The sequence below is a fragment of the Jatropha curcas genome, chromosome 3 (assembly GCF_041381405.1).
Source record: "Jatropha curcas cultivar XTBG-Jc1 chromosome 3, XTBG_Jcur_1.0, whole genome shotgun sequence".
NCBI classification, from domain to species: domain Eukaryota; kingdom Viridiplantae; phylum Streptophyta; class Magnoliopsida; order Malpighiales; family Euphorbiaceae; genus Jatropha; species Jatropha curcas.
In genome coordinates, this window is record NC_143153.1 from 22,483,535 (window position 1) to 22,499,290 (window position 15,756).

The 15,756-nt window shown below is 37.1% G+C and overlaps 1 protein-coding gene and 2 non-coding genes across 4 annotated transcripts in view; all 3 read right to left on the reverse strand.

Moving 5' to 3' along the window:
- Nucleotides 1–25: 25 nt before the first annotated feature.
- The window catches only part of LOC105629572 (transcriptional corepressor SEUSS), a 29,387-nt gene continuing 13,656 nt past the window's right edge, over nt 26–15,756 (reverse strand). For both annotated transcript variants that reach the window (XM_012211182.4, XM_012211183.4), the window contains 2 exons: nt 7,723–7,792; nt 26–1,146 (listed from right to left, as the gene is read on the reverse strand). In XM_012211182.4, coding sequence (XP_012066572.1) covers nt 188–1,146; nt 7,723–7,792 — 1,029 coding nt within the window. In that variant the 3' untranslated portion in view covers nt 26–187. The remainder of the gene's footprint in view (nt 1,147–7,722; nt 7,793–15,756) is intronic.
- TRNAS-GGA (transfer RNA serine (anticodon GGA)) lies at nt 11,573–11,659 on the reverse strand. The gene has a single exon. It is a non-coding gene; the product is annotated as a tRNA-Ser (tRNA).
- Nucleotides 13,525–13,611, reverse strand: TRNAS-GGA (transfer RNA serine (anticodon GGA)). The gene has a single exon. It is a non-coding gene; the product is annotated as a tRNA-Ser (tRNA).

Consider the following 15,756-nt stretch of genomic DNA (forward strand, 5'->3'; position numbering starts at 1 on the left):
AAAAAAAAAAAAAAAAAAAAAAAAAAAAAAAAAGAGAGAGAGAAAACACTGTCCTATTCTTTCCCGCCTAGAATTAGCACCGGGCAAACTAATGCCAGACAAGTGGCTTAAGCACTCTGCATCTCCAACAGAAATATCCCATCAGAAGGTATCCGCAATTATCAAGAGCATGTCCCGCGAACTACCTTCAAGGAGATTTCCAATCAAATTGGTGATCAAAATAGCCATTTACTGCTCCAAGCCCACTAAGTAACCGATTAGTGAATTCCTGTTGATGATCTATACCAGCATCTTGATGCCTCAATGGCATACCCACCCTCCCAGGTAAAATTCCATAGTTGTTGCCCATAACAGCTTTTACTCCACTAGCAGCGGCAGAGAGACCATTTCCACAACTCAAGCTCCTAAACCCTACACCCACTGTACTTGAACTGGAGTCCACCATGCAATTGCCCAAAAGGCAATTGTCACCAGGGAGGATATTTTGATTTTTCTGTGCAAACCCATTTATGTTCTTCATATTATTCCCTTCAGAATCAACACTAACCATGCTGCCTCCACCACTAAATTGTGAAGAAGTCACAATTTCTTGTATGATTTTCTCAACAGAGCTCTGTGATTCATTTGGATCAACCTCATTTGACTGAGATGATTGTTGCAATGGTATTTGAGCCGGTGAATTTGCAGAACCTAAATGGTTTGAAGCAGTTGATGCTGTTACAACATTTTGAGAACTCTGAGGTAGGTTATTAGAAGATGATGGTGTTGGAGAGGAGAAGGGGGAAGAAGGATTAGGTTGAGCTGGTGGCAAAGTGGTCGAAGAACCTGCAGATGGGATCTGAACAGGAGTTCCAGCATATGGACTGCCAGGATTGTTCATTTGAGTCTCGATCCACGAGTTCATGGAGTTCTGGCAGCGAAGCCCAGCAACAGTAGTGACAGAGCTAGTAGTAGACACTGTGCCACAAGAGTTGTCTGCACTGGCAACACCACTGCTTGTAGAAGGATGCATAACATTTGTCTGTACAGTATGATGATCATTGTTGAAGGAATGCCCTCTAGTTTGCTGCTGCTCCACAGGTTGCTGTACTGAATAATGCAGTGACAATGATGACCTAGTACGACGAGGGAACTGGGCCAAACTTTCTGGAGAACAATTCAAAAAGTTAAATATATGGTGAAAGCATATTTACTAATTATAATGCAATGGCACAGTGCCAAAAAGAAAATTTGGAACAGCTCATCGGAGTCCCCACTTGCATTCATTGGTGATATCATGTGCAATTATCTGAATTAAGCATAATACCACCTTACAGGGTAGCTTGACCCTCAACTAGACTGCAGGATGGAATTATAATCTACCAACAGATTGATATTGATCACAAATTTAATTCATAGCAAGCAGATAGTAAAAAACCTCAGTGCATTAACAATAATTCAACTTTTGCAGGTAAACATGCAGCTTACATCAATCAACCAGATTAATGCTTACAGTATAAAATCTAAAGGTATCTCAAGTCTAGGTAATAGCAGATATGGTACTAAAAATTAGCTAATTGGGGAAAAAGATCCATGTAGCATATCGCAATTAAATTGGATTTGAGGCTCAATTAGGAAGTAACAAGGAATAGTGTTGAAATCTTTGTGATTAAAGTAAATATTGTGTTTTCTAGTTTAGGTTTATTCCTAATTAGTGTAAAGATTATGTTTCCTAGTTTAGTTTTATTCCTATTTAGATTTCTTCCTATATTGGAACAATTTTTTGTATATATATAGTGGAGTAGAGGTTGAAAAATACAAGACAATTGAAAGAAATAAAACATATTCTTTCCTTTAATTTCTACATGTTATCAGAGTCATTGCCGTGAATTTTTCGGCAACGGTTTCAGTTTGCAAAGTGGTCTAAGATACACACAGCACCGCCGGAAGTGGGAGTTGGTCGTCACCGCCCGTCTCAGAAGGAAGAACGACCGCCGATCGGCACTCCATCCAAACCGCATCACCGTTCGACACGCTTGTGCACACAAGCCTCCAGAAGATTCTGACTGTTCTTCACGCGCCGGCGTGTGCGACTGTTTCCGGCAAGCTCTGTCGACGATTCTTGTTCCGGCAACCTCCACTCAGTGTGGTGACTCAAACCTACCGGTTCTTTAGAACCAGTTTTCCCTTTTTTGAAACTTTTTTTTTCTTCCCTTTCCACTACTGCTGCCGCCTTTTTACCACTGCTGCCGTTTAAATTCTTTTTTGAAGATATGGTTGATGGAAAGAAGGTAGATATGGTTTATTACTCAGAAAGCCCCTCACTTCAGATTAGTCCGGTGAAGTTAGATGGAACAAACTACCTGGCTTGGTCTCGGTCTTGTTTATTATTCATTGAAGCTAGAGGTTTGCAGGGATGACTTGATGGTGGAGCAACTAAACTAGTTTCGACAGATCCGGCCTTTAACAAGTGGAAATTCGAGAATTCTCTTATTATGTCTTGGTTAATAAATTCATGCAGCTAACTATTTTCTGAGGACATTTGCTTCTTGATACAGCTAAGAAGATATGGGATGCTGCTTCACAGACGTATTTATAAACTGGAAACTATGCTCAGAGGTATGAATTGCAACAGAAAGTTCATGAAACCAAGCAGGGAGATCTGACTATCGCTCAGTATTTTGCTGAACTTAGTGGGTTATGGCAAGAACTGGATTATTATCAAGACTTTCAAGCAAGATGTACTGATGATGCGACTCAAGTTCAAAAGTTGATAGAAGTAGAACGTATGTATGATTTTCTAGCTGGCCTAAATCACGAGTATGATCAGATTCGAGTCCAAGTTCTTGGACGAGATCCTTTTGCATCCTTACGACAAGCAAACTCATTTGTACAGTAAGAGGAGACTAGGAGGAATGTTATGGTTCACAAATCTACCATTGACAAAGCAGGGTTGATTGCTAATTCTGTAAGAGAACATACCCAGGCTGCAAAGAGCAGTTCTTCAAATAGAGATCAATTATTTTGTGACTATTGCAGTGAGATCAGGCACACTAAGGAGTTCTGCTGGAAATTATATGGACGCCCAACTAAAGGACGTGAAGGAAAGCGGGTCAGTTCTTCTAGACCACAAGCACGCATATCTGATAGAGGAGCTTTATCTGAGGAACCATCTACTGCTCGAAACTTTTCTAATAAGGAGATTCAGTCCCTGAAACGATTGTTGTCACAGCTTTATTCGTCCTCAACTCAGACTGCAACCTCTAATTTTGTTAATTCAAGTAATGCTTTCCTTACCTTTCTTGCAAAAATTGCAAAACCCTCATGAGTTATAGATTCAGGAGCAAATAAACATACAACAGCCTCTATAAAACATTTCCTCACATATTCTAAGTATCAAGGCAAAGACAAAATTCGCATTGCAGATGACACCTTAGTACCAATTGCTGGCACAGGTTCAATTGACTATACTTCCAATATTAAACTCTCCCCTGTTCTTTATGTTCCTAGATTTCCTATTAATCTGTTATTTGTTAGCTTAATCACAAAAACACTTAATTGCAAAGTAACTTTTTACCCTACTCATTGTATATTTCAGGAACTGAACACAAGAAGAACGATTGGCAGTGGTAGCTTGCGCAATGGACTGTATCTGTTGGATGACATTTGCCGTTTTTCAAATTCGAGTACCAATCAAGCTTTGTTAGGAACTTCTAGAAATCCTTCCCATGAAGTTATTCAATGGCATAGGAGATTAAGACATCTCTCTTTTTCTGTTTTAGGACGTTTATTTCCCACTTTGTTTGCTAAATGTGATTTTAATTCATTAGTATGTGATGCTTGTGAACTTGCTAAACACACCAGGTATTCTTATTCTCCAATTAATAACAAAGAATTTGATTCCTTTTGCTACTATTCATTCTAATGTTTGGGGTCCTACTAAAACTGTCTCTCTTTCTGGTTATAGATGGTTTGTGACCTTTATTGATTGTTGCACTAGATTGACTAGGGTTTATTTGATGAAAACAAAAAATGAAGTTTTTTCGTGTTTTCAGAACTTCCATAAAATGATTTGTACTCAGTTTGATGTGCATGTTAAAATCCTAAGAACTGATAATGGTACTAAATACATGAATGCAGTTTTTCGGACCTATTTAGATTCTAATGGTATTATACATCAAACTAGCTGTGTCAATACTAGTGCTCAAAATGGAGTAGCGGAAAGGAAAAATAGGCATTTACTGGAAGTAGCTGGGTCTCTTGTGTTCACTATGAATCTTCCCAAACCATATTGGAGGAATGCTATTTTGACTGCTGCTTACCTTATCAATCGTATGCCTCTTCGTACTTTAAATTTTAAAACTCCATTAGAGGTTCTTCAAGGAAAAAACTTTTATATTGTACCTCCTAAAGTCTTTGGTTGTGTTTGCTTTGTTCATCAGAATAGTCTAAGAAAATTAGATCCTAGAGCCTTGAAGTGTGTGTTTGTTGGTTACTCTACTACTAAAAAGGATACAAGTGTCATCATCCTTCTTCTAAGAAATACTTTGTGAGTATGGATGTTACCTTTCGGGAGTTTGAATCTTATTTTCCTTCCCAGTCACCTCTTTAGGGGGAGAAATATCAGATGGAAGAGGTGATGGATGACATTTCTTTCGAGGGGGAGATTCCTGTAGACATAGATAGTAAGAGAGAGCAACCACCCAAATCTCTAGAAAGATTGGGTAGACCTGATTTGAAAACCTACACACGGCGGACTAATACAGATACAACCATGGAGCATGAGACCTCTGATCAACCGTCCTCTCCAATTTCAGTCCCTGAAGACACAGAAGAACAAGAACTTGGTGAGTCTTCTTTAATTCCTGTTGATTCTGATCCTAATCTTGATTCCAGTCCTTCTGACAATGACCTTGATATTCCTATTGCTCTTAGAAAAGGAGTTAGAACATGCACTAAACATCCCATCTCCCATTTTATCTCCTATAATGCTCTGTCCTCTTCCTATAGAGCCTTTGTTTTGTCTTTTTCTTCTGTTTCTATACCGCAGGATTGGCAAGAGGCATTACGGGACTCAAAATGGAAGGCTGCATGGTTGAGGAGATGAGAGTTTTGGCAAAAAACGAGACATGGGATATTGTAACTCCTCCACCAGGAAAGAAGCCAGTTGGATGTAAATGGGTGTTCATAGTTAAACATAGGGCAGATGGTCCAATTGAGAGGTACAAGGCTAGATTGGTAGCCAGAGGATTCAGTCAGACCTATGGGGTTGATTATCCAGAAACATTTGCCCCTGTAGCCAAGATGAACACAATCAGAATTTTGTTGTCTTGTGCAGTCAATCTTGATTGGGAGTTATATCAATTTGATGTTAAAAATACTTTTCTACATGGTGATTTGAAAGAAGAGGTGTATATGGAGATTCCTCCTGGATTTGATGATGATAAAACCAGAGGAAAAGTTTGCAAGCTGAAGAAGTCATTATATGGGTTCAAACAATCACCAAGAGCATGGTTCAAAAGGTTTAGTAAAGCTATGCTTTCTTTTGGGTATATTCAGAGTGATGCTGATCATACTTTGTTCATTAAACATCATGAAGGTAAGATTACATTGCTTATTGTTTATATTGATGATATAGTGATGACTGGAAATAATGAAGAAGAAATGACTCATTTGAGAAATTTGTTAGCTAGGGAGTTTGAGATTAAGGATTTGAAAAAGTTGAGATATTTCCTTGGGATAGAAGTTTCTAGGTCAGAAAAAGGGATTTTTATTTCTCAGAGAAAGTACATCCTTGATCTCCTTAAAGAAACTGGTATGTTGGGATGTAAACCTGCAGAATCACCTATTGAAGCCAATCATAAGTTTCAAGCTGGAGTGGGAAGTTCAGTTGATGTTGGCAGGTGTCAGAGATTGGTCGGGAGGTTGATTTACCTTGCCCATACTAGACCAGATATTGCCTATGCTGTAAGTTTAGTGAGTCAGCACATGCATGACCCTCAGGAGTCTCACTTAGAAGCAGTGCATCAGATTCTAAGATATTTAAAATCAGCTCCAGGTAGAGGACTTTTATTTTCTAAACATGGCCATTTAACAATAACAGGCTATACAGATGCGGATTGGGCTGGTTCCCTTGATGACAGGAGATCAACCTCAGGCTATTGTGTTTTTGTTGGAGGAAACCTAGTCACATGGAGAAGCAAGAAGCAAGCTATTGTTGCAAGGTCCAGTGCAGAAGTTGAATATAGAGCCATGGCACAGAGAATCTGTGAACTTCTATAGTTGCGCAGATTAATGGAAGAGTTAAAGTTGGTTGAAACAACAAATATATCCACATTTTGTGATAGTAAAACAGCCATCAGTATTATAAACAATCCAGTTCAGCATGATCGAACTAAGCATATAAAGATTGATCGTTACTTTATAAAAGAGAAGATAGTTGAAGGTTTTATAAGTGTCTCCTATATAGCTTCAAAACAGCAACTAGCTGATGTTTTCACAAAGGGTTTGCATAGCAAGTTGTTTCATCCTTTAGTTTTCAAGTTGGACATGACTAATATCTATGCACCAACTTGAGGGGGAGTGTTGAAATCTTTGTGATTAAAATAAATATTGTGTTTCCTAGTTTAGATTTATTCCTAATTAGTGTAAAGATTGTATTTCCTAGTTTAGGTTTATTCCTATTTAGATTTCTTATATTGGAACAATTTTTTGTATATATATAGTGGAGTAGAGGTTGAAAAATATAAAACAATTAAAAGAAATAAAACATATTCTTTCCTTTAATTTCTACAAATAGAGAGACTCAGCAACTCTTGGCAAGGAATAGGTTGGCACTGCCCCTCGGTCAAAGGTATTAGAAATTTAGGACTTAGGAGCTGTCTTCTAATCCACCAATGAACTAACAGTCTCCCTACAATTGTAAGAAAACTGTTCAGAAGAGCCCTAAATGAGTGGGCAATAATTCATATTTCCCAGTTAAAATTAAAAACAGCAGGCCTATGGATCAATTACTAAACCAGATTCCAAGAAAGAGAAATTTTATCATCAATGAAGTGAGAAGAGGTCAATGGACCCTGTGACACTTGGAAGAGAACTGGACTAGCACTTTACAATATGCCCAAGCCAAAATATGATGGGCAGGTGACCAAGAGGATACCATGTGCACCTGAAGGCACATATGAGTTGGCCATAGACAAACTTATCCAATACCAGTCCCATACCAAAAAGAAAGAAGATTACCCAGATTACTGGGATCACATGATAAATACCCAAGGACTCGAGTATATCACCAAATGTTCCAAATGGCAGGTTATCAGTTTTTCACCTTATATTTCCTTTACAAACAAGTTCAGATGTGACTTTTAGGGTGCCTTTTTTCACCTTGTAAATCGAATCGGAATAGAAATAGATGTCTAAATCCAATAAATCCTATTCCAAGCATACTCTCAAAATAAATATCATTTTGATATGAATTCAAATTATTCAAATATATATATAAATTAGATCTTGTAAGCCAAACCAAAAACTGAAATCATATTCCAAGAATTTCATTCTATTTCAATTCTAGAGCAAACCAAATGTATTTAAAGCTTGAGCAACTACATCCAAATGATAATTACAACGTCTAAAACTTAAAATATCAGAAACAGGGAAAAAACAAACATGTATTGCAACTCATGCCACTATTTGCCACAGAGATTAATTAACAATAATTCTCATCACAAAATCCTTAAATCTTACCCATTGGTCCCTTCCTAGTCTCTTGGCTATAGTCAATTAAGTCCTTCATGCTATTCACCACCTCTGATATCTGCAGTTTGTTCAACCAAATACGGAGTAAAATTATAATTAAGATCTGTAACAACTGGTCCAACAATGGAAAAGGAAAAATGAGCTATCAATCATATTACTTTTGCAATTATACTTTACCATATGAGGGATAAACAAACAAAATACCAAATAGTTCCTGCGTTGAGGAAATACATTATAGCACCAATAGTAGTTGTGAAATTGAGAATTGGAATCCTTATTTTCAGAATCGAGAATTGAATCTAACCATAAGACTCAGCATAACTTTTCAAAGTCAATTAAAAATAATATACACACATTTATAAATATATTTCATGTTAATTTTATCAAAAGATACTAAATAATAAATATTCAATTGCAAATCATGTATTTATATACTTCCAATTCCAAATCATGAACTCAACACAAACCCGATGAGTTGTGTAGTTTCCAAATTCAAAATATCAAACTATTAAGTTAAAATTTTAAAAAGCAAACTAGAATTATGCAGTCAAGTCATTACATTCCTATCAAAATCCATATTCATCATCATTTCTAAATTCAAGCTCTTCATCATTTTCATTTTCTAATGTAATCATATTCTCTTGCTCTTCCTCCTCTATAAAGACTTCTCCGCTTGTTTTGTTGAATATGAGAATCGTTGGGCATGAGAATTGACTTGAATCGTCTAATTCGAATCGCGAATTGTAAGATTCCAATAACACTAAGCTACTTTGGGATCAAAATTCACTTGCTTAACAGTGATACTGCTTTTTAGACCACTTTTGAAGTTAATGCTTTTCAAAAATGGCTCAAAACTAGACCTGGCAACTGGTCCGGTTTCAGACCGATCTGGACTGCAAAAATCCTAGACCAGAACCAGCCAGGCATTCCAATTCCGAACTGGACAGAAACCAAGATGTTTTGGGACAGGAACCAGCCTGGGAATTCCAAACCCAAATTGGAAAAATAAAAAATAGAAAGTAGAAGGTAGGGATAAAAAAAGGACTGAACTGGCTGGCCCTTTTCCAGACCTGGAATTGGCTTGAAACCGGCGGAATTAGGACTGGAACCGGAACCTCAGAAATGGTTCCAGTCCCAATTCTGTGTCTTCATGACCCGGACTATTGGTTTCATATGTTCAATGAACCAGGCAGGCCTTTGTTAGCATCCATTTGTATCTGAAAGATAGTGTGATTGCAATTGATTTTACAGTTTGTAGACCACTTTATAGTTTTGTTGAAATTCTTCTATAGTTTTGAAAAAACTTTGCACCAATCTGCTAGTTGTGAGCTGGCAAATATAGCCAAGTTGGCAATCATGCAGAAGAAGTATAAATGTGACATGTAAAGATACTTTCTGATGTGATTTTGCAAATAGTAAAATTCATGTTACAATACCTAGTTAGGTACAGCATATCCACAGTACCTAAAAATCTAGTATCAGAGCTAATTACCACTTCTCCCAGTTGCAATTTAGCAGCGCAAGCAGTGACTATCAGAGTTCGCCCAAGGCTCGAGAGGGAAAACCTAGCACACAGCCATCCTAGTACAAAGCCAATCCATCATGGGATCCAGGAGTACGATGCGTGGAGAGATGTTATGATCCTAGTTGTAGATAGAAGACAAGATAAACTTGACTTAGATCCCAAAAATTTGACGTATAGAATTTCAATTTTTGGGTTTATAAAATTGGGCTTTCCAACCTAAACAGCTAGCTTTTAAGGTATGGTTCTTCCAAGGTCATATCAACCTGCTCAAAACTCTATTTTGGGGTGTAAAACTAGCCCATATTATAATGTCAAACCCATGCTTATAGCCATCACTTCAGTTAAGTTAAACGCATGTGCACATATTGGCAAACTATGAATTAATTAATAATCAAGTTGTAGAAATTAAAGGAAAGAATATGTTTTATTTCTTTCAATTTGTGATAATATTTTCAACCTCTACTCCACTATATATATACAAAAATTGTTCCAATATAGGAAGTAATCTAAATAGGAATATCCCTAAACTAGGAAACATAATCTTTACACTAATTAGGAATAAACCTAAACTAGGAAACACAATATTTACTTTAATCACAAAGATTTCAATAGTCCCCCTCAAGTTGGTGCATAGATATTACTCATGCCCAACTTGCAAACTAAAGGATGAAACAACTTGCTATGCAAACCCTTTGTGAAAACATCAGCTAGTTGCCCTTTTGAAGCTATATAGGAGACGCTTATGACACCTTCAACTATCTTCTCTTTTATAAAGTGACGATCAATCTCTATGTGCTTAGTTCGATCATGCTGGACTGGATTGTTCATAATACTGATGGCTGCTTTACTATCACAAAACAAAGATATATTTGTTGTTTCAACCAACTTTAACTCTTCCATTAATCTGCGCAACCATAGAAGTTCACAGATTCCCTGTGACATAGCTCTATACTCAGCTTCTGCACTGGACCTTGCAACAACAGCCTGCTTCTTGCTTCTCCATGTGACCAGGTTTCCTCCAACAAAAACACAATAACCTAAGGTTGATCTCCTGTCATCAAGGGAACCAGCCCAATGCGCATCTGTGTAGCCTGTTATTGTTAAATGGCCATGTTTAGAAAATAAAAGTCCTCTACCTGGAGCTAATTTTAAATATCTCAAAATCCGATGCACTGCTTCTAAATGAGACTCCCGAGGGTCATGCATGTACTGACTCACTAAACTTACAGCATAGGCAATATCTGGTCTAGTATGGGCAAGATAAATCACCCTCCCAACCAATCTCTGATACCTGCCAATGTCAACTGAACTTCCCACTCCAACTTGAAGCTTATGATTAGCTTCAATAGGTGATTCTGCAGGTTTACATCCCAACATACCAGTTTCTTTAAGGAGATCAAAGATATACTTTCTCTGAGAAATAAAAATCTCTTTTTCTGACCTAGCAACTTCTATCCCAAGGAAATATCTCAACTTTCCCAAATCCTTAATCTCAAACTCCCTAGCTAACAAATTTCTCAAGTGAGTCATTTCTTCTTCATTATTTCCAGTCATCACTATATCATCAACATAGATAATAAGCAACGTGATCTTACCTTCATGATGTTTAATGAATAAAGTATGATCAGCATCGCTCTGAATATACCCAAAAGAAAGCATAGATTTACTAAATCTTTCAAACCATGCTCTTGGTGATTGTTTTAGCCCATATAATGACTTCTTCAGCTTGCAAACTTTTCCTCTGGTTTTGTCATCATCAAATCCAGGAGGAATCTCCATATACACCTCTTCTTTCAAATCACCATGTAGAAAAGTATTTTTAACATCAAATTGATGTAACTCCCAGTCAAGATTGACTGCACAAGACAACAAAATTCTGATTGTGTTCATCTTGGCTACAGGGGCAAATGTTTCCTGATAATCAACACCATAGGTCTGGCTGAATCCTTTGGCTACCAATCTAACCTTGTAATGGGGTGGCTTAAAAATAAATGAATTGCTAGTGGTAGAATATTATTCTTGTCAGACTTAAACCTAACTAAAATAACAAGGGTTCGGATAATTTTGCCCCCTGTCACCTAAGTAAAGAAACAAAAAATAAGGGTTTGATCGGGGGATTTTTTTCCATTCATACATCATAGAGCGATAGGGATATTTTCGTTCCTTTCCACTTTTTCCAGTATTTTCTTTACCGCAGAAATTAGGAATAGAAAATCTATATCAAGGAAAGATCTAACTGTTGGAATAAAGGTATCCATTGTTATGTGATTTGATACATTGCGATCAGTAACATTGATAAATTAAGTAAAGGTACGGAAAGAGAGGGATTCGAACCCTCGGTAAACAAAAGCCTACATAGCAGTTCCAATGCTACGCCTTGAACCACTCGGCCATCTCTCCTACATAATGATTATGGCCCAGAAACCGAGTGAATCGTGAGTCATTCATATTAAAATTAGATTGTTGGATAGCTATGGTACGTACAATTTATTCTAACTAAAAAAATAGAAAATTTTTATTTTAATCAAATAAAGAATTTTTCTTCGAAATTGGGGGATAAAGATAATTTTTTTTTTTATGAATTGAGTCTGTTTTTATGTTATTTTGTACTGTACAACTACTTTTTTGTGGGATCATTTTCTCACCTCATAAGAGGTAAAATTATAAAATGGATTGCTACCTATGCCTAGATCCCGGACAACTGGAAATTTTATTGATAAGACCTTTTCAATTGTAGCCAATATCTTATTACGAATAATTCCAACAACTTCGGGAGAAAAAGAGGCATTTACTTATTACAGAGATGGTGTGATTTGATTTTTTTTTATTTACCACCTCAAGTCTTAGGAGAAAGACACATTAGTCGGGATAGAAAGATTTGAAATAACTCTACGCTTGTTGAAGGTGAAGTTTATTGGTTTATAAATAAAAAATCCCTTCTGTCGGGTATCCTCGATTAATGCAGCCTCAGATGCTTCAATTGTCAATTCTAGCATTGAACGAAAGGTTACACCTATGGCTACGGGTTCTGTATTGCAGGTTAACCCTACCCTACTAGTACCAATAGGCGACATAGAGGAAGAAGCACTACGCCTAGGAATCAACAACACGAAAACTTTGTTAGAAATTATCCCTTTTCTTTATTTGGATCGGGACTAAGAAGAATGGTTGGGGCAACAAGCATCCGCAATATCTGGTCTAGTATGGGCAAGATAAATCAACCTCCCAACCAATCTCTGATACCTGCCAATGTCAACTGAACTTCCCACTCCAGCTTGAAGCTTATGATTAGCTTCAATAGGTGATTCTGCAGGTTTACATCCCAACATACCAGTTTCTTTAAGGAGATCAAAGATATACTTTCTCTGAGAAATAAAAATCTCTTTTTCTGACCTAGCAACTTCTATCCCAAGGAAATATCTCAACTTTCCCAAATCCTTAATCTCAAACTCCCTAGCTAACAAATTTCTCAAGTGAGTCATTTCTTCTTCATTATTTCCAGTCATCACTATATCATCAACATAGATAATAAGCAACGTGATCTTACCTTCATGATGTTTAATGAATAAAGTATGATCAGCATCGCTCTGAATATACCCAAAAGAAAGCATAGATTTACTAAATCTTTCAAACCATGCTCTTGGTGATTGTTTTAGCCCATATAATGACTTCTTCAGCTTGCAAACTTTTCCTCTGGTTTTGTCATCATCAAATCCAGGAGGAATCTCCATATACACCTCTTCTTTCAAATCACCATGTAGAAAAGCATTTTTAACATCAAATTGATGTAACTCCCAGTCAAGATTGACTGCACAAGACAACAAAATTCTGATTGTGTTCATCTTGGCTACAGGGGCAAATGTTTCCTGATAATCAACACCATAGGTCTGGCTGAATCCTTTGGCTACCAATCTAACCTTGTAATGGGGTGGCTTAAAAATAAATGAATTGCTAGTGGTAGAATATTATTCTTGTCAGACTTAAACCTAACTAAAATAACAAGGGTTCGGATAATTTTGCCCCCTGTCACCTAAGTAAAGAAACAAAAAATAAGGGTTTGATCGGGGGATTTTTTTCCATTCATACATCATAGAGCGATAGGGATATTTTCGTTCCTTTCCACTTTTTCCAGTATTTTCTTTACCGCAGAAATTAGGAATAGAAAATCTATATCAAGGAAAGATCTAACTGTTGGAATAAAGGTATCCATTGTTATGTGATTTGATACATTGCGATCAGTAACATTGATAAATTAAGTAAAGGTACGGAAAGAGAGGGATTCGAACCCTCGGTAAACAAAAGCCTACATAGCAGTTCCAATGCTACGCCTTGAACCACTCGGCCATCTCTCCTACATAATGATTATGGCCCAGAAACCGAGTGAATCGTGAGTCATTCATATTAAAATTAGATTGTTGGATAGCTATGGTACGTACAATTTATTCTAACTAAAAAAATAGAAAATTTTTATTTTAATCAAATAAAGAATTTTTCTTCGAAATTGGGGGATAAAGATAATTTTTTTTTTTATGAATTGAGTCTGTTTTTATGTTATTTTGTACTGTACAACTACTTTTTTGTGGGATCATTTTCTCACCTCATAAGAGGTAAAATTATAAAATGGATTGCTACCTATGCCTAGATCCCGGACAACTGGAAATTTTATTGATAAGACCTTTTCAATTGTAGCCAATATCTTATTACGAATAATTCCAACAACTTCGGGAGAAAAAGAGGCATTTACTTATTACAGAGATGGTGTGATTTGATTTTTTTTTATTTACCACCTCAAGTCTTAGGAGAAAGACACATTAGTCGGGATAGAAAGATTTGAAATAACTCTACGCTTGTTGAAGGTGAAGTTTATTGGTTTATAAATAAAAAATCCCTTCTGTCGGGTATCCTCGATTAATGCAGCCTCAGATGCTTCAATTGTCAATTCTAGCATTGAACGAAAGGTTACACCTATGGCTACGGGTTCTGTATTGCAGGTTAACCCTACCCTACTAGTACCAATAGGCGACATAGAGGAAGAAGCACTACGCCTAGGAATCAACAACACGAAAACTTTGTTAGAAATTATCCCTTTTCTTTATTTGGATCGGGACTAAGAAGAATGGTTGGGGCAACAAGCATCCGCAATATCTGGTCTAGTATGGGCAAGATAAATCAACCTCCCAACCAATCTCTGATACCTGCCAATGTCAACTGAACTTCCCACTCCAACTTGAAGCTTATGATTAGCTTCAATAGGTGATTCTGCAGGTTTACATCCCAACATACCAGTTTCTTTAAGGAGATCAAAGATATACTTTCTCTGAGAAATAAAAATCCCTTTTTCTGACCTAGCAACTTCTATCCCAAGCAAATATCTCAACTTTCCCAAATCCTTAATCTCAAACTCCCTAGCTAACAAATTTCTCAAGTGAGTCATTTCTTCTTCATTATTTCCAGTCATCACTATATCATCAACATAGATAATAAGCAACGTGATCTTACCTTCATGATGTTTAACGAATAAAGTATGATCAGCATCGCTCTGAATATACCCAAAGGAAAGCATAGCTTTACTAAATCTTTCAAACCATGCTCTTGGTGATTGTTTTAGCCCATATAATGACTTCTTCAGCTTGCAAACTTTTCCTCTGGTTTTGTCATCATCAAATCCAGGAGGAATCTCCATATACACCTCTTCTTTCAAATCACCATGTAGAAAAGCATTTTTAACATCAAATTGATGTAACTCCCAGTCAAGATTGACTGCACAAGACAACAAAATTCTGATTGTGTTCATCTTGGCTACAGGGGCAAATGTTTCCTGATAATCAACACCATAGGCCTGGCTGAATCCTTTGGCTATCAATCTGGCCTTGTACCTCTCAATTGAACCATCTGCCCTATGTTTAACTGTGAACACCCATTTACATCCAACTGGCTTTCCTGGTGAAGGAGTTAGAAGATCCCATGTCTCATGTTTTGCCAAAGCTCTCATCTCCTCAACCATTGCAGCCTTCCATTTTGAATCCTGTAATGCCTCTTGCCAATCCTGCAGTATAAAAATAGAAGAAACAGACAAAACAAAGGCTCTATAGGAAGGGGACAGAGCATTGTAGGAGATGAAATGGGAGATGGGATGTTTAGTGCATGTTCTAACTCCTTTTCTAAGAGCAATAGGGATATCAAGGTCATTATCAGAAGGACTGGAATCAAGATTAGGATCAGAATCAACAGGAATTAAAGAAGACTCACCAAGTTCTTGCTCTTCTGTATCTTCAGGGACCGAAATTGGAGAGGACGGTTGATCGGAGGTCTCATGCTCCATGGTTGTATCTGTATTAGTCCGCCGTGTGTAAGTTTTCAAATCAGGTCCATCCAATCTTCCTAGAGATTTGGGTGGTTGCTCTCTCTTACTATCTATGTCTACAGAGATCTCCCCCTGGAAAGAAATGTCATCCATCACCTCTTTCATCTGATATTTCTCCCCCTGAAGAGGTGAC